The 22,680-nt window shown below is 40.7% G+C and overlaps 1 protein-coding gene across 3 annotated transcripts in view; it reads right to left on the bottom strand.

Annotated features, from left to right (window-relative positions):
- Topaz1 (testis and ovary specific TOPAZ 1) overlaps window positions 1-22,451 on the bottom strand; it is a 58,359-nt gene extending 35,908 nt beyond the window's left edge. The window contains exons 1-5 of one of the 3 annotated variants that reach the window (XM_006982882.4): window positions 22,097-22,451; window positions 19,000-21,436; window positions 13,723-13,787; window positions 12,352-12,476; window positions 3,038-3,102 (exon numbers count right to left, since the gene is read on the bottom strand). In XM_006982882.4, the coding sequence (XP_006982944.4) occupies window positions 3,038-3,102; window positions 12,352-12,476; window positions 13,723-13,787; window positions 19,000-21,436; window positions 22,097-22,313 (2,909 nt within the window). In that variant the 5' untranslated portion in view covers window positions 22,314-22,451. The remainder of the gene's footprint in view (window positions 1-3,037; window positions 3,103-12,351; window positions 12,477-13,722; window positions 13,788-18,999; window positions 21,437-22,096) is intronic. The other 2 variants (XM_076575514.1, XM_042281950.2) reach the window with 2 other exon arrangements.
- Between the last annotated feature and the right edge of the window lie 229 nt (window positions 22,452-22,680).

The raw sequence follows: 22,680 nt of genomic DNA, 5'->3' as shown, positions 1-22,680 counted from the left end.
TTGTATTATACAGCTTGTATTCAAGGAACAGGAACCCTTCAGTAGCAGCCTAACCCTGTATTACTCTGGACACTTTTGTTTTACTTTCTCTCTCATGTGGGCAGTTTGTCTTCTTGCATCATCACAAGATGTGACAGAACAAGCCAGTGTCAGAATTTGTACAGCATCGTGTTAAAATAGTTCTTTACTGTTGATCTCTTACTGTACCTAAGTTATAGAATGTATGTGTAGGAAAAAGCCATAGGGGTCGTACTATATGAATTTACAGATATCTGCAGGGTCTGGGAACTAGCTTCTGTGGATAAAGAGGAGCTACTACATAAATTTTTCTGGATAAGTATTTATATAAGATTTATATAATAAATCTATACCTATCTGAGAGTATTCCCTGGACAGAACCATACAAATATTACCAGGTTGAAGATATAAACAACTTCAACTGCACTTTAGTATAACTGCACAACAAATTTCATTAAAATATTAGCCTGGAAGTTACTTATATAGAAAAATAACTCAAGGATGTCTAAATGGCACAAATTAATTGACTTTTACAGAGAAAGGAACCAATATTTAGATAGTATAATCTTTTAACCTTAAAAACAATTATAAGCTTTTTCACTGGATTTACTTGGGGGGCGGTGGTGTTGTGGCAGAAGAAAAAAACAGTAAAAAGCAGGGAATCATAGCTGAATTTATAACAGCTGAAATTTAGTAGCATAAGGAGAATTTAAAAATTAAAGAAAGATAATCACTTTTCTCCTTGATTTAGGATATCACTGATCTATGTAGTCAACATTCTTCCCTAATAAAATGAACAAAAGCAGCAGCAGAAAGGTGGATGATGGCTGCTGAAGTACAGTCTTTCTGACCGCAGTAACACTACCTCACAGGAAAGAAAACTCAGCTTTCAGTGTCTGTTCTTGTTGAAGATCTGCAATGGCCACTGTGGTGGTTTGAATGAAAATGGCCCCCATAGACTCACAGGGAGTAGCATTATTAGGAGGTGTGGCCTTGTTGGAGCAAGTGTGTCACTGGGGGCGGGGGGGGGGGGGGCTTTGAGGTTTCAGAATCTCAAGCCAGGCCCAGTGGCTCACATGCTTCTCCTGCTGCCTGGCAATCCAGATGTAGAACCCTCAGCTCCTTCTCCAGTACCATATCTGCCTGTGCACTGCCATGCTTCCTGCCATGATGATAATGAACTAAACCTCTGAACCTGTAGGCCAGCCCCAATTAAATGTTTTCCTTTATAAGAAGTGGCGTGGTCTGCTGGGCAGTGGTGGTGCACGCCTTTAATCCTAGCACTTGGGGGGCAGAGGCAGGTGGACCTCTATGAGTTCAAGGCCAGCCTGGCTTACAGTGTGAGTTCCAGGACAGCCAGGCCTACACAGTGAAACCCTGTCTTGAAACCCCTGGCTCCCCTCCCCCAAACTGCCATGGTCCTAGTGTCTCATCACAGCAATAGAAACCTTAACTAAGACAGCCATGAAGCATGCTGAGCTTCCATGTGATCTAACTCCCCTGCTCTGCTTCCATCAGGGTGAATTCTTATTGACACAGACTGGTGATGGGTCCTAGCCCCAGAGTTCCTGGTTCAGTAAGCTTGGGTAGGAACCTACAACTGAATTCTGACAAGTTCTCATGTGCTATTGCTGTTCTAAGGATCCATATGTGAACATCTTAGCCTGAACATAAATGGACTAGAACACATTCACCTTCTGACTTGGGTGTGCCTTGTCACAGCAGCTAAATGAGTATGGAAGATGGTTTAGATGATGCACCAATGGGGCAGTTTGTACTGATGGCAAATGCATTCTCTTAGTATAAGTCATTGCATCCACATGCAATACTTGTTGAAAATGTAGTTTATTTGATTTCAGCCATTATGACTTGACTTTTATGGAGGCATACAGCTTTATCTGTTGAATTTATCACTATTTTTTAAATATTTCATTTTTAATTTTATGTGTGTGTGTGTGTGTGTGTGTGTGTGTGTGTGTGTGTGTGCGCGCGCAGGTGTCCTCAAAAGTCAAGAGAGGGTATCATATCCCTTAGAGCTGAAGTTACAGATGGTTGTAAGCCACTATAGTGGTTTGAAAGAAAATGGCCCCCAAAGGGAGTGGCACTATTAGGAGGTGTGGCCTTGTTGGAGGAAGTGTGTCACTGTGGGGGTGGGCTTTGAGATCTCTTTTTCTCAAGCTTCCCTCAGTGTGACTATCAGTTAACTTCCTGTTGCCTGCAACATATAGTACTCTCAGCTCTAGCACCACGCCTGCCTGCATGACACCATGCTCCTTGTCATGACAATGATGATGTCATGATGATAATGATGGACTGAACCTCTGAAACGGTAAGTGATCCACCCCAGTTAAATGTTTCTTTTGTAAGAGTTGTTATGGTCATGATGACTCTTCACAACAATGAAAACCTTAACTAAGACAGCCACCCAATGTGGGTGTTAGAAACTGATCTTGGATTCTTTTACAAGAGCAGCCACACCGGAGTCATTTTTCCAACACCTATCACTGTTTTTAATGGCTCAAAAACTTGCTGCCAAGGGCTGGGGGATTGCTCAGAAGGTGAAGAGCTTTCTGTGCAAGCATGGGATTTGGGGTACATAAATGCTGGGTAAATGTGTAAAAACAGGCTGGGAGGTGGGGGCAGGGAATCACCAGAGCAAGCTAGCTAGCCAGAAAAATCTTATCAGAGATCCTTGAGTTCAAAGGAGAGACCCCACCTCTCTATATAAAGTATAGAAGTATTGAGGAAGATATCCAACATCAACTTCTGGTCCACACATGCACACGCACGCACGCACGCAAACTCACACACATGTGCAGCTACATACATGCAAACATGTAAACACACACACCCATACAAAGAAGAATAAGAATAACCCCATTTTACTACCAGCTTTAAAGTAACTTAAATTACCTTTACATCTGGGAACAACTGAAGCACAAATTAAACCATATCCATGTGCATAGCTTATGGGATACTAGCCAATGATATACAACTGAGTTACAGTTACATTACAGACCTTTCGCAAACTTCCTGAGTATTCTCTTGCTCTTCTTTAATAGTTGCCTTGTCTGAACTGCTGCCCTGTGAAGAGATTATAGTTAAAGAAGTAGGCGTGAGTATTTCTGTGATACGTTTAAACCGTGAGGCCTGCCAGGGTTATTAGAACGGTGTGGGATATAATTTAACTATCAGATGGCCTGAAGACAGTTTTACTTTATATAATTTAACATGCTCAACAATGACTTAAAACTTCCTCTGGCTGCTGGTCATGCTGGCACCAACTATGTCCCCAGTGGAGGCGAGAGGCTCAGTAGTTGTGCATGGCTATCCTAGCTACTTACTGAGTCTAAGGTCAGATCAGGCTAGATGAGACCCTGTCTCAAACAAACAACAAACAGCTCCAGACAAATGTAATACATTAACAAGTAGAAACCACTAGGGTGTGGCTCAGTGTCAGACCTCCTGTGCAGCAAGCCTGAAACCCTCTGTTCAGTACCCCAAAACAAATTAAAGGAGCAAGTGGAAAGATGTGTCATGTTCCCAGATGAAAATGTTGAAGATAAAGTGCTAATTCTCCAGAGTGCTTTTACACACCGAAAACTATTTCCACCATGAGTTTGAAGCATCTTAGAATGTAGGAAAGGGAATCAAAAATGCTTTAGTTTTATAACACATTTTAGTGTGTTTTAGAGCCAGCTTTCCTCACTGCTTCTGTTTTCCTAATGACTGATGGGATGCTAAGTACCTGGGGGGAAAAAGAGTTTAATTCCACGTATAATATTTAAGATGTTAACGATAGGGCTGCAGTTAAATGCGCTGGCTGTTCTTCTAAAGGACTTGGATTTGATTCCCAGCATCCACATAGCAGCTCACAAGCATCTGTATGTAACTTCAGTTCCAGCAAATTGAACACCCATTTCTGTAGTGGGTAGCCATTCCAGCTTTGATCTGGAAGTTCCAACCCCCATTGAGGCTTCGGTAACTGTCTCGCCTACAAGGCGGGGCCAAGAGAGGACCCTGAAGACCTGAGATCCTGATACGCAGCCTCTCTTGGTTCCTAGACCCTGGACACTGGAGGTAGACAGAGCAGAGTTCTCCAGAGAACACCGCCGGACTGCGCTACATCTTTCCCAGACCCTGCAACCTACCCATCCCTTCATTTGTAAGTTACACCACTAAATAAACCTCCCTTTTAACTACGTGGAGTGGCCTTGATAATTTCACCAAAAATTTCCACTTTCCACAGTTACCAAGAATGTACATGGTTCACAGACATATGCAGGCAAAACAGTAATACCATACACACATGAAAATTTTTGTTTTTTTGTTTTTGTTTTTCAAATAGGGTTTCTCTGTATAGCCCTGGCTGTCCTGAAACTCACTCCATAGACCAGGCTGGCCTTGAACCCAGAAATCTGCCTGACTCTGCCTCCCAAGTGCTGGGATTAAAGGTGTACACTACTACCACCCAGCTAAAATTTTTTTAAAACAATATGTAAAAGACGGCATTTGAAATTTCTGAGAAAATGATTTGATCAATGGTAGAACCAGCTAGTTAAATTTATAGATGATAAGCATGATGCTGACTCGTTGTAAGTCAAAATGCCTTTCAGGTTCCTTTAAGATTTATTATATATATATAAAAATTCTGAAAGTAGCTGTAAGACCAGGAACTCTAAAACTACCAGAGGAAAACAGAGAAAACACTTCAAGGTATAGGAAAAGATAAGTACTTTGTCTACAGGACTCCAACACAAACATACACACACACACACACACACACACACACACACACACACACACACACACAGAGCTGAAATTTCAGAAAACAGGCAAAGAACAAATAGAAACTCACAGAAAAATGACAATGACTTTTTAAAATGTTGAAAACTTACTTAAAAGAAATGTAAATTAAAACTAAAACAAAATCATTTGTAAAAATAAGCAGATGGACAAGTTTAAAAACTTAATTAGTTGATGAATTTGGGGAGAAAACAGCACTCTCAGCAACATTGCTGGAAGTACAAATCATAGTAACCTCTAGATTGACAATCTGACAATTCTAACTCTGGAAATTGAAAAAAATGCTTGGACATATGCAAAATACCTTATGCTTAAGGATTTATAATATAGCAAATATTTAAATAGCAAAATAGAAACAAGCTAAATATCCATCAATAATGCTACTTGTTCAAACATAGCCATATATTATATAACTGTAAGAACATGATATCTCTATGTACACTGAAAGGGAATACTATCCACTCTATCCATCAGTGTGGTGGTTTGAATGAGAATGACCCCTCGGCTTATACATTCAAATGCTTGGTCCCCAGGGAGTGGCACTGTTTGAAAAGAATTAAAGGAATAGGAGGTGTGGCCTTGTTGGAGGAGGTATGTTGCTGGGAGTGGGTTTTGAGGTTTCAAAGGCCATGTCAGGCCCAGTGTCTCTCTCTCTCTCTGCCTGCCTGCATGCTGCCATGCTTCCTACCATGATGATAATGGACTAATCCTCTGAATATATAAGCAAGCCCCCAGTTAAATGTTTTCTTTTATGACAGTTGTCTTGGTCATGGTATCTCTTCATAGCAACAAAACAGTGTCTAAGACAGTCAACAACAGGAAAGTAAGATAAAAGATGGCCCTCGCCGGGTGGTGGCGCATACCTTTAATCCCAGCACTCGGGAGGCAGAGCCAGGCAGATCTCTGTGAGTTCGAGGCCAGCCTAGGCTACCAAGTGAGTTCCAGGAAAGGCACAAAGCTACACAGGGAAACCCTGTCTTGAAAAACCAAAAAAAAAAAAAAAAAAAAAAAAAAAAAAAAAAAAAAAAAAGATGGCCCTCTAATGTCTGTAACATTCAAAAGTCTGTGATAGGCCCACTGTGGGAAGTAGCAGTCTTCCTTTTAGGCCAACCTTTCTGCAGAAAACTGTAAACTCTGCACTGAGTATTTTAAAACTTATGTCTGGAAATCCTAGAGCAAGGACAGCACCACACAGGCCCTAGCTGGAACTACTTTGAGAGGAAAACAAATTGTCCTATTGACACAAAGAAGAGAAGACAAGTCAGAGACTGAAAAGTAAAGGTGAGAACCCTGAAAAGAGGATAATCCAGGAGGTGAAGTCCCCAAAGCGACATACCTACCAGCTCTAATCTGGCCTGTTCTCAAACCGTAATGCATCACCTTTCCGCCGTTGACAGTTCCTTTCTCTGCTCGGCTTTCCTTTAACTCCTTTTCACAAAGGGAAGCTTACCTGCGTGGAGTCTTGCTCTAAGGTCACGGTCACCACTCCCTTTATTCCATTTTGAATCAGACCTTTCTTTAAACTTTTTATCTACTTGAGCACTGGACTTGCTTCCAACATTACATTTCTTGGTGCTCTTTTGTCCTCAAACTATGCTTTTGCATATCTTTTTACTCTGTTTGCTCTTTTTCATTGTAGATCTGCATAACAGTGATCCCTAACAGACACATGGCACAGACAATACTAGGCTGTCCTGAATCTCCTCTGCCAATGCCATTAATCTAAAACTCCTCAATTTAGCCTCTGGCAAACTTTTAGGACAAGGGCAGAAAGCAGCCACATTCTTTGCCAAAATATCACAAAAATGATCTCTAGGTCACTTACTTATATTTTTCCTTTCTGAAACCTCTTGAGCTGGGCCACCACAGTTCACATCACCCTCAGCACCACTGTCATCCATGTTCCTACTAGGATGGTCCAGTAAGTTCTACTTAATATGTTCAACTGCGTTTCTAGTCCAAAGTCCACAAGTCTTCCATAGTCCTCCAAAAAACTGCATGGTTAGGCCTGTCACAGCAATGCCCCAGTCCTGGTACCACCTTCTTAGTCATTGTTCTACTGATGTGAAGAGACACCATGACCAAAGCAACTCTTCTAAAAGAAAACATTTAATTGAGGACTTGCTTACAATTTCAGAGGATTAATTCATTATCATCATGTGGGGAGCATGTGGCTGAGAGCTTATATCCTGATCTTCAGGAAGGCAGACAGGCAGGCAGATAGGGGGGACAGAGGGAGAGAGGGAGGGGAGAGGTGAGGGAGGGACAAATAGACAGACTGGGCCTGGTATAGGCCTTTGAAATCTTAAAACCCACTCCCAGAAACACACCTCCTCAAACAAGTCCACACCTATTCCAACAAGTCCATACCTCCTAATCTTTCCCAACAGTTTATTAACAGGGAGTTAAGCATCCAAATGTATGAGCTTATAGGCCAGTCTCATTCAAGCCATAATCCATACATACCTATGAGAGGGAGACTCCTAACAGCCCAGCTAGCACTGAAAGTCCTAAACATAAATTTCAACTCCCTCCTACTGCAGGGACGTAAGGTGGCAGCTGCTACACACTTCAGCAAAGGACACCCACTTATCTAAGAAATGAAAGCTTAGCTGCACATAAAACCCCTGTAGCCAGCAGCTTTATTTGTAATATCTCAAGCTGGAAGCCACCCAGATGTCCATCAGCAAATGAATAATTCACCAACTGTGGTACCCATACTGTGGAGTACTGCTGAGGGGTAAAATATCAAATTATTGATGTATAGAACAATTTGAATGAATAATCCTCAATCTGAGGTGATTACAAACTGCATGATTTAATTTATGTAACATTCTTTTCTTTTCTTTTTTGAGACAGGGCTTCACTGTATATCCTTGCCTATCCTAGACCAGGCTGGCTTTGAACTCAAAGAAATTGGCCTCAATCTCACAGAGATAGTAACATTCTTGAAATAGCAAAATCGTAGAAATGGAAACAGTGTTTGTTAAGGGTAAGGAAGGGCTGGTAGCAGGAAAGAAGTAGGTATGACTTGTGAAGGGTAGTTTTGGTAAGATGGATGTTCTGTAGTTCACTGCCAATGGACAAAGGAAAGGGCTTCCTGAAGAAGATCCTGACGGCCCCAAAGTTGCCATACTCTACTACAGTTCTGCAGCATGACCACTAAGAGAAGCGAGGTAAAGGCACATTCTATGAATCTTCTTAGCACTGCCAGTGAATCCACAGTTACTAGTTTCTAAGTGAGATGCTGCTGAAGCACACTTATGGTGAATTAACAGTACTGATGTCTTAATTATTAGATGATGTTTCCAGTCAATGGCCTCAGCATTGGTAGCACACACCTTAAATTACAGCACTCAGGAGGCTGAGGCAGGCAGATCTCTGAGTTTGAGGCCAGCCTGGTCTACAGTGTGAGTTCCAGAACAGCCAGGGATACACAGAGAAATCCTGTCTTGGAAAAAACCAAAAATAAATAAATAAATAAATAAATAAACAAATAAAATTTTAAAATAAAAGAAACTATAAAGGGACTAGAGAGAGGGAGAGTTAGGAGCATTTGTTGCTCTTGCAGAGGACCTGGGTTCAGTTCCCAGTACCCATGTGACAGCTCATAGCCAGCTATAACTCCAGGGCGATAACTCTACCCTGAGTGTCTCTCTCCTTTTTTATATTCATCTGTACATCATTCACTGTCATCTGGGGATCCAAGACCTTTTTTTTTTTAGCCTCCACAGGTGCCCGACATGGACATATTACACATTACATACATTCAGGATAAAAATAAATCTTTTAAAAACTGTAAAACAGCACATTAAATCCAAAGTAAGCAGAAGAAAGGGAAAAACATAAATCTGAGATAAACAGGTAACAAAAAGTAGAAGAGAATCAGTGGATTCTTTGAAAATTATCTTGACAGTGGACAGTTCCCTAGCCTAGAGTTCAGGGAATGTAGAGGAGGAGCTGGAGTAGACAGGCTTCAGCGGCCTCTTTTTGTAAAAGAAATGGTATGTGAACACGGCAATGCTCATAATATCTATGGCTCTTCTGTGTTAGTGTGGCAGGTTAAGTAGATGTTGCAGTGATCCAATGGCCCACAAAGTCATGGAGTAGCATCTGAGCCGTTAAAGGAAAAAGTTGTCTGTTGGTAGTTGTAGCACTGCTGAGTGTGGCCTCAGAAAAGATCACTGACACTAGACTTGGTCCTCTCGTTTGTAAAAGGAAATTACAGTACAAACCTCATATACAGTGAAGGTTAACTCAACAAGGGTGGGTTGTCCACACACTACATTTAAAGGATTGCCTCTTGCCCTGATTCTGGCAGATAACCTCTAAGCTCTTTGAATGTCTTGCCTTGTTAGTGTCTGTTTATTTGGGATTCTGGGATCATGCCACATAGTGTATGCTAATAGTGTGATTTATTTTAGTGACCCTGGATTTGTAATTCATATTAACTTGACTTTTGGTAGGGCTAGAGCATGATGGTCTAAGGACAGCTCAGCCTTTGTGACTGATTCTAATAGAAACTCCAACACTAGAGCTCAGGTGAATATTTCTGGCTGGCGATGTTCTTTTGCTACGCCACACACTGTTTCTAAGAGGAGTGAGTCTACTGTGGACTCCACCCTGGCAGCCTCTTCCCTTTGTTACTTATTCTTTCACTGCCATCAATGTAACCATGGGTGTAACAGCTTTACTAACCTTCGTGAGTTCCTGTGGCATATCAGTGACCCTAATATTTCTTCACATGAGGTTCTTTGGGGAACTCCAAACACCTCATAACATCATACGGATAATCTATGACAATCCCTGCTAGGTGTTTAACAGTAACCAGTAGCATTTAATAATGGCAATATGTGTTGTCTGTCCAACTGTAAAGCAAGTACTTCATGAACCTTTTCTTCTGTTTCTAGAGCACTTCCAGTACTCATATTCCCTATTCACTTAACAGTTTTCAGCCACTGCTCTCCAAGCTAGACTTTCAAGCATTACACAAAATGGACAAAATTCTTGTCTTTATGGGTTTTTTTCCTAGCAGGAGGGACAAAGACAAACAAAGTAAGCACAGGTATTTAGATGGGTGTACATGGTCTGAAAATCCAAGTCTAAAAACACTCTGAGATTTGAAACTTGGTAAGTGTCAAAATGATGCTCTAATATTTTGGGAACATTTCAGAGTTTTTTTACACAAGCATTCCAAGGCTGTGAGTAGTGGTGCAATCTTAGAGGCTAAGAAGACTGTCCAGTCTGAGATGAGCTGGACTGCAAAGTAAGACACTATTTCAAAACAAAACCTATCCTAAATTATAATATAGAAACTCTGAAATATGAAATAGTTCTGATTTAAGCATTTCAAATAGGGATACTCCACCTGTAGTATATGCTATGTCAAGACAACTGCAAGAAGGTGGGGTATGGAACAGGGGGAACACTGCGATTTTAGGTTCTGGCCAGTGAAGGTTCCCCCACGAAGAACATCAGTAGGACAAAACTTGAAGGAAACAGGAGCACTAGCCACATCATCTTCTAGGGGAAGAATACTTTAGGGAGACAAGATTACATGGACAGGGCCTTGGAGCAGAACACATCATGGCATGTCTCAAAAACAAGCTTCGAGGGTGGTCAGAGATAAATGTAAAAGGAAAAGCAGGGAGATCAGAGGTGACAGAGTGAGGAGGTTTCAGGGCAGACCTGGAGTGAGCTGTGTGGGTCATCACAAAGACTTTGGGTTTGCCTATGAAGAACATTAGAAGCTTTTGGAGAGTCTAAGGCAGAAGAAACAATGACACAAGGAAACCTATGTTGTACTGAGAACACCTTACAAGAGGGCAAGGTTCCAAACAGGTCAGTTAGGAGGCTATTGTAATCATTTGTACAGTACACAATATGGACCTGGGTAGTATTGATAGGATGGTAAAAGCAGACAGTTTCTAGACATCATGTGAAGAAAAACAGCAGCATCTCAATGTATATGGTGTGAGGATAAAAATTAAGAAAGCTAAGATTTTGAGGCTGAGTAACTGAGAAAAATGTTGTTGTCATTAACACAGATGGGGGCTGGTTTGTGGTGTAGCGGGAGGGGATACAGAACTGAGAAGTTTTATTTTTAGCTGTGTTTAGTTTCAAATGCCTAAGTGGGCATCCCAATGAGCAAGCAGGTGATGAGAGAAAGGTCTGTAGTTCAGAGGAATCTGAGCTAATAATAGAAATGTGAGGGAGTTAGCATATACATTTATCGAATAAACTTGGATGGGACCATGCAAGAGAGTGAATCTAGGCTGAAAAATCACGTTAATGTGCAGAGATCAGGGAGACAGAGGAAAACAAAAAACAAAAACACACCAAACAGAGAGGTAGCAGACAAAGGAGAGTAAGCCAAGCAAGTATATTCATTCTGGAAACCAAGTGAAAAAAGGTTGCAGAGAAAGTGAGAGATGAGGATGAAGGCATAGACATACCCATCAGATTCATCGGTCGGTGAGGTATCATTGGAGATGTTACAAAGGGTACTTCGAGTGGAAGGTTGAAGACCTTTGCAAACTGGAGATGATGAGTACAGAAGAAACATCTTGAGATTCAGAATCACAGATTAAAGGGGTTCTATTAAAGGCTTTGTTCTATTTAAAGATGAGAGAAAGTATATTTGTGTCATAGTGAGAAAGAGTTAATAGCGGAGGAAGAGGAGCTATATCTGGCTAGTGCATCCCCTGTACCAGGAGAGAAGCTGGAGTACTCAGAGGGTGCAGACAGGTGCTCTAATGTACTGGTGGGAGCTTACAATGTTCTTTTCCATTTATTTCAGTTTCTTGGGTGAAGAAGGAAACAAAATTGTTAGCTTTGTAGATGAGTGAAAAGCAATTCAAGGCTTAAGGAGAAAGGGTATAAAATAGTTGTTTAGAAATCAACTACATTATGCAAAAGGGTCAGGGAACCACCAACATTATCAGGCAGAATTTTATTTTATTTTTTGAAGTACTGGGGATGAACTTAGGGCCTTGCAAATCCAGACTAACACTTTGCCATTGAGCCTCAGCCTTAGGCAGGAAATTTAAGAGTCTGATATCAAAGATTTTGCCAATATTGTATATAATTTTGCAGTAAATTTCAAGATCAATTTAGGCCTACCTATAATTCCTATGCTTTCTACATTTGTGGATATGTAATTGTTATTGACATTCATGGCCCATAGGTACTATCACATTCAAAAATTTCAGGGAAGATCAGATAATATTTAATACTGAGGCAGGAGAATATGTATCATTGTATTTTAAAAGTCTTATGTAAGTTTATGGCAACTTTAGGATATGAAGAGGCTCATATAATTATACACATATTCTACCTCTCTCAGGAATTTTTGTTTATATTATGCTTACACAGAGGACCAAGAGACCAGTCACCTTGCCAGAGTGATGTGGCACTCCTAATGAGCAAAAGTATTTATGTTTTTCTCTTCACAGCATTGTTGAGTGGATTTTTGCATTAGTATTACCTAAGACCAAGACATAGGAAATATAAAAGCTTCTTTGGTACCTTTGCATCTGAGTCTGAAGTTCTCGCTTGTTCACTGAGGTCTCCGAGGCTTTCACTTACAACAGTCTCCTCAGTAGCTTCTAAGGAGATGGCTGCACCTTTAGGATCATGTTGTGGCTCCTTTGCTGAAGAGAAACAACATTCAACCACACAAACTTTAAACCAAATAGCCAAAGACTGTTCCATAAAACCCAGAAGTCAGAAGCACTCAAGTTCTAACATGACAAGTACCAAGTTAGAACTTCAGCAAATTATGTAATTCCCTATTCATTACCAGAATGACTGCACTCTATGGTATAAAATGTAGCTAGAGTTTTCCTGAAGATTCCTGCAACAATAAAAAGAACTGACAATGTAATATTTAAGAACCTTTATTATGTCCCAGCCATTTAAAAATATTTTTGCTGGTGTATGCCTTTAATTTTAGCACTTGGAGGCAGAACCAGGCAGAGTTCCAGGCCAGTCATGACTACATAGTGAGACTCTGTCACAAAAAAACAAACAAACTCTACTTTGACATTTATTTATTTATTTGTTTGTTTGTTTTTGAGACAGGCTTTCTCTATGTAACACTGGCTGTCCTGGAACTCAAGCTGGCCTTAAACTCACAGAGATCCAACACAGACCAAGCTGGCCTTAAACTCACAGAGATCCACCTGCCTCTGCCTCCTGAGCGCTGATATTAACAATGTGGATCACCACGCCTAGCACATATTTATGTTTTACTTTGTGTGCATGCACTCACGGTTCATCTGTGGAAATCAGAGGACAACTTGCAAGACCAGGTTTGGCACCAAGCACCTTTACCTACTAAGCCATCTTACTGGCCCCAAAAACACTTTTAAAACTCAAAAGTCAAATAGGAGTTAACATCCACATTGTTGTGACTTAGGCATCTAAAATTATGATTAGCTGTTAGTTATAATTTTTTTTTTTGAGACAGGGTTTCTCTGTGTAGCTTTGTGCCTTTCCTGGAACTCACTCTGTAGCCCAGTTGGCCTCGAACTCACAGAGATCTGCCTGGCTCTGCCTCCAGAGTGCTGGGATCAAAGGCGTGCGCCACCACCCAGCAGTTATAATTTTTAATAACCAATTTAGGATATGATAAAGTTAAAACATGTATTTCAATCTCAAAATAAGTCTGGAAGACTCTAGAGGTCAGCCACCTATCTTTTATAGAGAATGCATAGCATTAAAATGGAAACTGGTTTGCCAACTCATCAGTTAAAAATGGGAGACAACTGATAAACTCTGTGACATTTGTTTGCAGATGTTAAGAAAAAGTTTCCATCCTAATGAATCACTGAGTAGATCTGACTAGGGACATGCAGATATTACAATACCAAGTATTCTTCAAGTATCAAATTTTACCTGCTGACAAGGAAGGACAGATCTCCGGTTTCAGCAATCCAGGGTCCAGCAAGGCAACTTCTTTACTATAAAGCAAACAAAACTCAAACACTGTACCAGATTCCAGCAGAACTATTCAATCATGAAAGCACTGTGTAACATTTGCTTCTGTGGTTGGTTAAGCCAACAGGTTCTCCAGGACTGAGGAGTGACTGCCCTGGGGTTCAGAGACCAGCACATCTGTCCTGGGTTCTCACTGGGCGATTTATTCACAAGTGTGCTGCCACTGTTAGAGAGTACTACCATCACATCTGTGAAGGACAAGACAGACCAGGCATTTCGAAACTTTAAAGGATTGCACCAATGCAAGAGAATGTTTAGCTTCTACTCTCAAACATATGTATGTATATCTTGTTCCTAGTATAAAAAAAAGACAGCTGGCCATTTAATCTTGGCACTGGGGAGGTAGAGGCAGGCAGATCTCTTGAGTTTGAGGGCTACCTGGTCTATCTACAGAGTGAGTTCCAGGACAGCCAGGGCTACACAGAGAAACCCTGTCTCAAAAAACCAAAACCAAAACCCAAAACCAAAAACTAATTAACCAAACAAACAAAAAACAAAACTGCTTTAGTGGATTTTGAGGTTCTTTCAAGACTGCTTGAGTGGATTTTGAGGTTCTTTCTTTCTTTGCCTGTTTGCTATTGTGCCTAGGTAAAGCTTGTAATCTAAGGCTAAGGTTCTGGAGATCAGAGTTAGACCACTCTGGGTTCTTGTTTTATCTGAGATTGACTGATTTTTCTTTTCATCTAATCACATCAATAAGTGAGAGTAGCACTTGTTTGTAAGGTTACTGTGAGGCTTCAATGACATATTCTTACATTCAACAAGCTTAACAAATCAAAACCAAATATGGGAGGCAATCAAACACATATGGACAAACACTATTCCATTTTTAAAATTCAGACAAACTTAATACATGAGAACACACACACACACACACACACACACACACACACACACACACACACACACACTAAACACCATTTTCCCTCCAATACCACAGTTGTCAAAAAAGGAATATATAGACCCACCATCTGCCTTAAAGTGATGGCAAACAACCTAGGCCCTGTCTTCAGGTGGCTGATAGCCAGTGGGTCCCTCTCAACAGTCAATGGCAGATTGATTTCTAGTTCAGAATATATTAAGGAAGTTCAGGAGTATTAATTGGGCTCTTCTCACAATAATCCATAAGACAGTTGAGCTACTAAGAGTGAGAATGGAGATGGAAAAGCCATGAGAGAAAGGGCAATCATGAGGTTCAATAAAGAACTACATGATGTTTCCAGTTTCTACTTATCCATCTGTGAACAGTACAGCAAGCACACAGCTTTAATTTCAAAGTATTAGGCTGTACTTATACTATTAGTATAATTTATAAGAGGGAGAAACTTTTCACTATGAATTAACTTGAAAAATAAAATTGTACCTGACATTCTTAAAAGCAGTTTGAGTTCAAGATACACAGAGATTAAATTCACCTAAATTAAAAAAAATAATAAAGTTGGGGCTGGGAATATAGCTCAATGGTAGAGTGCTTCTCTAGCATGTGGGGTCCCTAAGTTTAGTTTCCAGTACAGTAATAGTAGTGATGCTAATGAGAAAAAAACATTACTATCTTATATGTGTGAAATGAAAATGTTAGTTCTACTCTGGTGGAGGAGGAAAGAAAACCTGAAGGGCATAAGGGGGAAGGAGAAACAGAGTCAAGTCAACTCCGAAGAATTACAAATTCATCCTCTGCCATAGTGCTATTTGACTTGACTAATTCCCATCCAGATTTTTTTTTCAGTCCTACGTGGTCTTGGAACTTGTTATGTAGACCAGACTGGCCTAGAACTCAAGAGATCCATCTGCCTCTGTCCCCCCAGTGCTGAGATTATAGGTGTGCACCACCACTGCCTGGCTAAGAATTAAAATAAAACACAAACCATGAGACTGTATCACTTGTAGTAAGAAAAACACTACAAACCTATGGTTTCACATATTTATATGTAATGGTCTATAATATAAAACATTACTATAGGTAACTGGCAAAAATATTTGAAGATGACTGTTTTAGGATAATTATAAACAAAAAGTTTAAAACTGTCCAATGAAAGCAAAAAAAGGGGAAATGTGGTGGTATTGTGTTCCCCAAAATATTTTGCACCTTAATAAACTTATCTGGGGTCAGAGAACGGAAAAGCCACTAGACAGAGAGGCCAGAAAATGGTGGCACTCACACCTTTAATCCTAGCCTTCTGGAGGCTTGAATCTCTGTGAGTTCAAGGCCACATAGGAAACAGCCAGGCATGGTGACACACACCTTTAATCCCAGGGAGTGAGGGCAGAAAGCAGAAAGGTATTTAAGGCGTGAAGACCAGAAACTAGAAGCTTTTGGCCGGTTAAGCTTTTAGGCTTTTGAACAGCAGTTCAGCTGAGATTCATTCAGGATGAGGACACAGAGGAAACAAGATCAGCTGAGGAACTGGCAAGGTGAGGTGGCTGTGGCTTGTTCTGCTTCTCTGATCTTCCAGCATTCACCCCAATAACTGGCCTCAGGTTTGTTTTTATTAATAAGAACTTTTAAGATTCCTGCTACAGATGTAGCTGGACATAATGGCACACACCTTTAAAACCAACACTCAGGTCACAGAGGCAGAGGCAGGAGGCATGAGTTTGAGGCCAGACTGGTCCTTAGGTGTTTTGTTTTGAGACAGGGTCTCACTATGAATCCCTGGCAAGCCTGGAACTTATTATGGTAATGATCATTCATTCATGTGTTTATACGCTATCTCTGGATAGGACAGCCACAGATAAACTGTAACAATGGTCCTACAGAGAACAGTGAGATAAGCAGAGAAGTGCCCCGTGTTCAAGTCACTGGGCTTGATGCCACACTACGCAGCGCTAGGCCTTCTGACACAGTAAACCACCACTAAAGTATAATACTGTTTCCTGTAGCAAAGATAGTAAATAATGGTTTGTGTGGCCTGAAAAACAGTTAAAAAAATCACAATATCTTGTGCTATCCCACCTACTATCTTAAAGAAAGAAAAATGAAAGCCGGGCGGTGGTGGCGCACGCCTTTAATCCCAGCACTCGGGAGGCAGAGCCAGGAGGATCTCTGTGAGTTCGAGGCCAGCCTGGGCTACCAAGTGAGTCCCAGGAAAGGCGCAAAGCTACACAGAGAAACCCTGTCTCGAAAAGAAAAAAAAAAAAAAAAAAAAAAAAGAAAGAAAAATGATTAAAAGCAAAATAAACATTTATAGTAATTCATAGACTAATAGAATGAAAGCCACAGAGGGACCCAACATTCCCCTCTCTTGGAATGCTATTTTGTGAAGGGAATAGACTTCGGTGCAGATTACTGAAGTCTAAAGTTCAGATTTCAGCTCTGACACTTAGAAGCCATGCTCATTGGAAAATTAGTAAATTAGTGGCTTTAGTTCAATTATAAAAATAAGGAGAATTTCTTTCCTTTTTTTTCTTTCTTTTTTTGAGACAGGGTCTCTGTAGTGGTATTTGCTCTGCCCATGACCTTGGGCTATATGGCCCAAAGGAGGTGGTGCTTCCTGCCCTTGTATCTCTTATAAGGAGTTGGAGAAGGGTCACATGCCCCTTCTCACTGCTCCTGCCTGCGAGGTAGATTCATTCCCAGTTAGATCAGAGGACAACTTCAGCTGTCTACTCCATTCTGTAATCGTGAGTGTATTTTCTCAATTTATATCTTAATAAATTCTATTACCCATTTAGTAGACTCACATGGATTGATTGTAATAGGTCTCACTATGTGGCTCTGGCTGTCCTGGAACTCACTATGTAGACCAGGCTAGCCTTGAACTCATAGAAATATACCTTGTTTTTTAAATGTAGGAGGTGAGGATCCAAAGTCAGGTCCTTATGAATATATAACAAGCACTTCAACAACTGAGCCATCTTCCCAGTCCCCTCACTCTGCTTCCTGGATACCAAAAGTTAAGCTGTCTTCTCCCACATGCTCCCATCACCCTAAAAGCCTGCCTCTTCAAGCTCAAAGCTATAGACTGAAACCTCTGAAAACCTTTTTCTTTTAAATTGTTTCTCTCAGGCATCTGTCACAACAGTGAAAAGGCCAATACAAGCCCTGGCTGCCAACCCAGTGTTACGCTAAAATACTTCCCATTCATTCTTTGATTCAGGCCTCATAATCCTGATGGAAATTCTTTCTCTTTTCACAGATAAGGTTAAATTTGCCTACAAGGTTACACAGCTCTTTGGCAACGATAAGTTAGGACACCTAGGCAAGGCTATAAAGGTAAAGCTCTTTAATACTAGTTTTAAAATTAAGATACATCTGGGCTCAAGTCCAGTCTCCTTTACTAGCAGTGTGACCTTGGGCAAATGACAATTTGTCATTTTCCTCATCTCTAAAATGGGCATATTAGCAACATCACATAGTAAAGTAGAAAACATTCAATTTGCTGATAAGTTACAAGTTCTCAAAGCACTAAGAGTATTGGAAGAGCACAATATCCCAAAGGCAATTATAAAGACTAGAAACTTAAGCCACGTGTCACAGAATCTCTGTGGGAAGTATTGTCATGTTTACTCTTTCATCTATTCATGAAACATTCTAGTATTTAATTAAAGCATACAAATACAAACCAGAGCTTAAAGAATTATAAAAATATAGTCAAATGTGATATTACCCACATTTTGTACCCACCAGAGCAGGCCATGTTCCTGAGTGCCAAGGTTATTACTAGCCATAGTAGAGTTGGTTCAGGTAAACTAGTCCTATCAGGGCAAGGCAATTTAAAACAATTATCTTAAAAGTCAAGTATAAAACACATTTATATTATTTTCTTCTGAAAATTAGTTTAACTTTTGATTCTACCTCCAAGTCTTATTTCAAATAAATTTCAAGGCTTCTCTGTTCCCTGAAAAATGATTAAAAAAAAAATCTAACAAGGAATACCCAGAAAATGGGCTAATTCATTAGTAAACTGGCTCAAATGAGCTTAGCTACATACTTAATGAAGATCATGAAAATAAACTCAATTGATGGTCACTTTATAAATTATTTTTGATTTTAAAAACTAATTTGCTTTGTATATTTCAAGAGACATAGATCCTTTACTTTAGCATAATGAAAGTTTTAGCTATTACCAGTGATACACTACATTTAATAAATATTAAAAAAGGAGCTTTGACACAAGAGAGTGCTTTGAACTGCCAACAATCATCTGAACCAAAGGCATTCTTGAACATGCATACCTCAAATCACCCGATTCTTTTGTCCCTGGAAGTTGCATGGGTTTAAAGTCTGCTGGTGGATGCTCCTCGGGGACACTGGGCTCCTGGCTTATCTTGGAGTCTTCTGAAGCAAATGAGAGCTCCCCTTCACTGGAGATTCCAAAGAGGTCCGGGTCATCTTGAATTACATCAATCAAGAGGACATCATCTTCATATGCTTTAAGGATATCTGGAAACCCCAGTTTGAGTTCTGAAATGCTTTTAGTCATTTCTCTACCACGAACTTCAGAAGAAACTGGCACAAATGCTTCTTGTTCCTTAGAGCAGAATGAACTTTGCTCAATATACCCAAGATCACAAGAAAAAGTATTATTTTCAATTTCAAGAGAAATAGACTCCTTATTAGAAAAAATACTGTCTGGTTCAGAGATGTGATTATATGCTTTATTATCATAACATTTCTTTGCAAAGCTTGGAGAAATGCAGGAATTCTTATTGTAGAAGGAGTGAGAACTAGCTTGCCCTGGAATTACACTATTATGTATATTCAAAGACTGAGGTCCTGAAGTTGCTGTGCAGATATTTTCCTTATTCCTGTTTTGTTTTGCTTCTATTCCAGATAAACTGTCTAGTAGCTCTAGGGGGCTGTAAGCTTCTCTCTCACATGACCTGGCATTTAATTCTTTTCTTTTTCCTGTCTTGTTCTTCAGTAAAGGGATTTTAAAATTAGTCAGCCGTCCTGTGTTTAATATTTTAACCAAGTCCGGAGCCACAAGTGTCTGCTTACTAATGCAAGCTTTTCGATGAACAGTTTTGTTTGCAAAGTTATTTGCTTCCTGGCTCTCTTGGGATGCCACTGTCAAATTAAGTTTCGATAAATTCCCTCTCTTTTTCTTATTTCCTGTTAAGCTTTGAGTTACATTAATTAATTGGGTGTCTTCAGTAGTATTAGGAACTACCTCTGTCCCATTTCTGCTGGGTTCCTCTAACTTTATCTTTTTATCACTGGGTATAGCTTCCTTTATAACCATCAAAGTAGGTTCTGCTGAAGAAACTGAAGACAAACAATTTAAATCAGGGTTGTACATTTCTTTACTTGAGGACTCACTGGTTCCTTCTGTTAAGGACTGTTGTAACAGTTTGGAGTCAGTTAAGTGAGTTTCGTTCACTTGGTGTATGACAGATTCATGTTGCCTAACATTTTCCACAGACCCTGGAAGCGAGTAATTTAAATCTGACAGGGAAGTCTTTTTCCAACACTGGGCTGATATTCTAGCACAAGAATAAAAAGGCCAAGTTCTTTTACCAGTCATTGGTATTATTCTGCGACAGCTTACCTTTGACTCTTCAGTTTCATTTCTCAACTCTCCCCATGGAGATCTTTTTCCCATATGGTGACCATCACTTGGTGATTTCACTGCAGAGCTTATCATAGATTTAAAATATTCTTCTGGCTCCATACTTCTGCATCCTAAGGACTCTGAAGCGTTTTTTCTATCTTCTTTCAAATGTGATTCAAGGGTTTTCTGAAACACAGCATTTACCTGATGTCTGGGACTTGTTTTCCCTACTGTTTCTGGGAGACATAAATGGTCCACCGGAGAGAGTGTGTTATGGTTTATTTTTTTTAAAGCTTTTAGAAAACTCTTTTTAGGCTCTAAGGTCTCTGTTTCTTTCCCTTCCACATCCATTTGGTTTTTTTGTAACACCAACTCAGAATTGTTACACACATTAGAGAAATTAAGATCAATAATTTTTTCTTCTTTTTCAGACAATTTCATCTTTTTCCTGTGTTTTCTCCCAACACTGCTCTCCTCTACTGAATATTTGGTTTTTTCACTTTGAAGGCAAGAAATCAAGCCATTGCTTTTACTTTGGTATAAATGACTTTCTTCAAGCAGTAACTTACTGGCTATTACATTTTCTTCAGTTTTTAAGAGCTTAGTAGTAGTTTTTGTGTCATTCTTCTCCACAAGATTCCTAAGGTTTTCTTTCTTTAACTTCGAAGAGTTCTCTGCTATGTGCATACATACACCATGAGGTTTATGTTCAAAGTTGTTTTCATTATTAAGACCCTCAGAATGGAGGAAACTGTAATCATGGGATTCAAAACTGCAATTTTTTTCCACTCCAGGTGATAAGCTGTTACAAGAATATTTTGGAGTATTCTTGTACAGTTCATCTTGGAAGTCAACCTTAACATTTTGTGTTGCCTCGTTCTTAGTTATTTTGAGAGGTGGATTTTCTAAACTTTTACATTTTTTAATTCGAATTCTTCTTTTAATACCTTCTACCAAATCTTCCTTAGCCAAAGACTGTAAGAAAGCCATATTCTGAAATTCACTGCACTCCACTGTTGGTAAAGATTCCGAACTGGTTAATGATGCCTTTCTTACCAGGTCAGTCCCTGGTGGTGGACCATCATTTGGGGCTTCAGTAACTTTTCTTTTTTCTTTGTCTGATCAAAACAAGAAAACATACCAGAAGACATTTTTACACTGGGCAGAAAAAAAGCAACACCAGTTAACAGAAAATCTGTGAAGCCATCCATTTGTATTTCCCTGAAGAGCTGCTTAGAAATACAAACTGATTTTCATATTAAATATTAAAAAATTTCAAACCGGTTTCATTGTATAGCTCAGGCTGACCCCGAATTTGAGATTCTCTTGCCCAGCCTCCTCTTTTCGGGATTATGAGTGTGCATCACCATGGCCAGCTTTGAGACCTAATTAAGAACTACGAATAAACTTCTATAATCTCTAAAGCAGCAGAAAATCCTTTATAACATAATTTTATCCTAGTTAAGATAACCACTAGCATTCATTCCTTCCACAGCAACTATAATGACAGCTCCTAAATGAACATATACTTTTATAAGAAAATCCTTTGCACCTCACCTCTCATCCATCATGTGCATTGGTAGATACCAACAAAATCAACTCAAGGTTAGCAGTAAAACAAAGACGAGGCAGCTGAGGTGCAAAGGCTCGGGGCGTGGCCACCAGTTTCCTAACCGTGTTCGGGGTGGAAAGGGAGCGCCACCTCCTTCATTGCGCCTATGCAACGAAGGTCCACCTGTTCCCCAGCCCCTCAGCTCGCTGCCTTCCAGCTGTCTCACCCAGCTTGTCACCTTCTGTCTCTTCTCTCCCAGAAGCCTGGGCCACCACTCTCCTCTTCTGCCTGCTCTCCTCCTCGTGCCCCTTGGCCTCAAGCCTGCAGCCTCCCACCTCGCCTGGCTCTGGCGTCAGCGGAAGGCTTCGCTTCCTCAGGCCTCGGGCATCGCCTTCGCGCCCTGGGGCCGTGGTGGGGCCTGGGGGCGGCGTTGGTGGCCGCATTTGCCCGCTGCCGCCCACCCAGCCTCTCTCGGAAGCCCGGAAGCCCCCAGGCCTGAGACCGCTGCTTCTACTGCAGGACACAGACTACTGCCCGCCCTGGGCCTGGTCTGGCTGCGCGCCGCCTACCCGACTCAGCAGGAAGCGGAAGTGAAGCAGGCTGGGCTCGGCTGGGCGCAACCGGCTGGGGGCCTCGCGGTCCGCCTGACCACATGCTCCCTCGAAGGACCTTTGCTGCACCTGGAGGTGACAGGGCCTCATTGCACGGGTTTGTGGTTGTGCCCCCTTGGGCCTCTCTCTCCTTCCCCCCGACCTGAACTTCTGGAGGTGCCTGGGCGCCTTCTCCCAGCAACCACTCCTCACCCTGACT

The sequence above is a fragment of the Peromyscus maniculatus genome, chromosome 7, assembly GCF_049852395.1.
Source record: "Peromyscus maniculatus bairdii isolate BWxNUB_F1_BW_parent chromosome 7, HU_Pman_BW_mat_3.1, whole genome shotgun sequence".
Taxonomy (NCBI): domain Eukaryota; kingdom Metazoa; phylum Chordata; class Mammalia; order Rodentia; family Cricetidae; genus Peromyscus; species Peromyscus maniculatus.
This window is presented reverse-complemented; position numbering and strand designations above follow the sequence as displayed.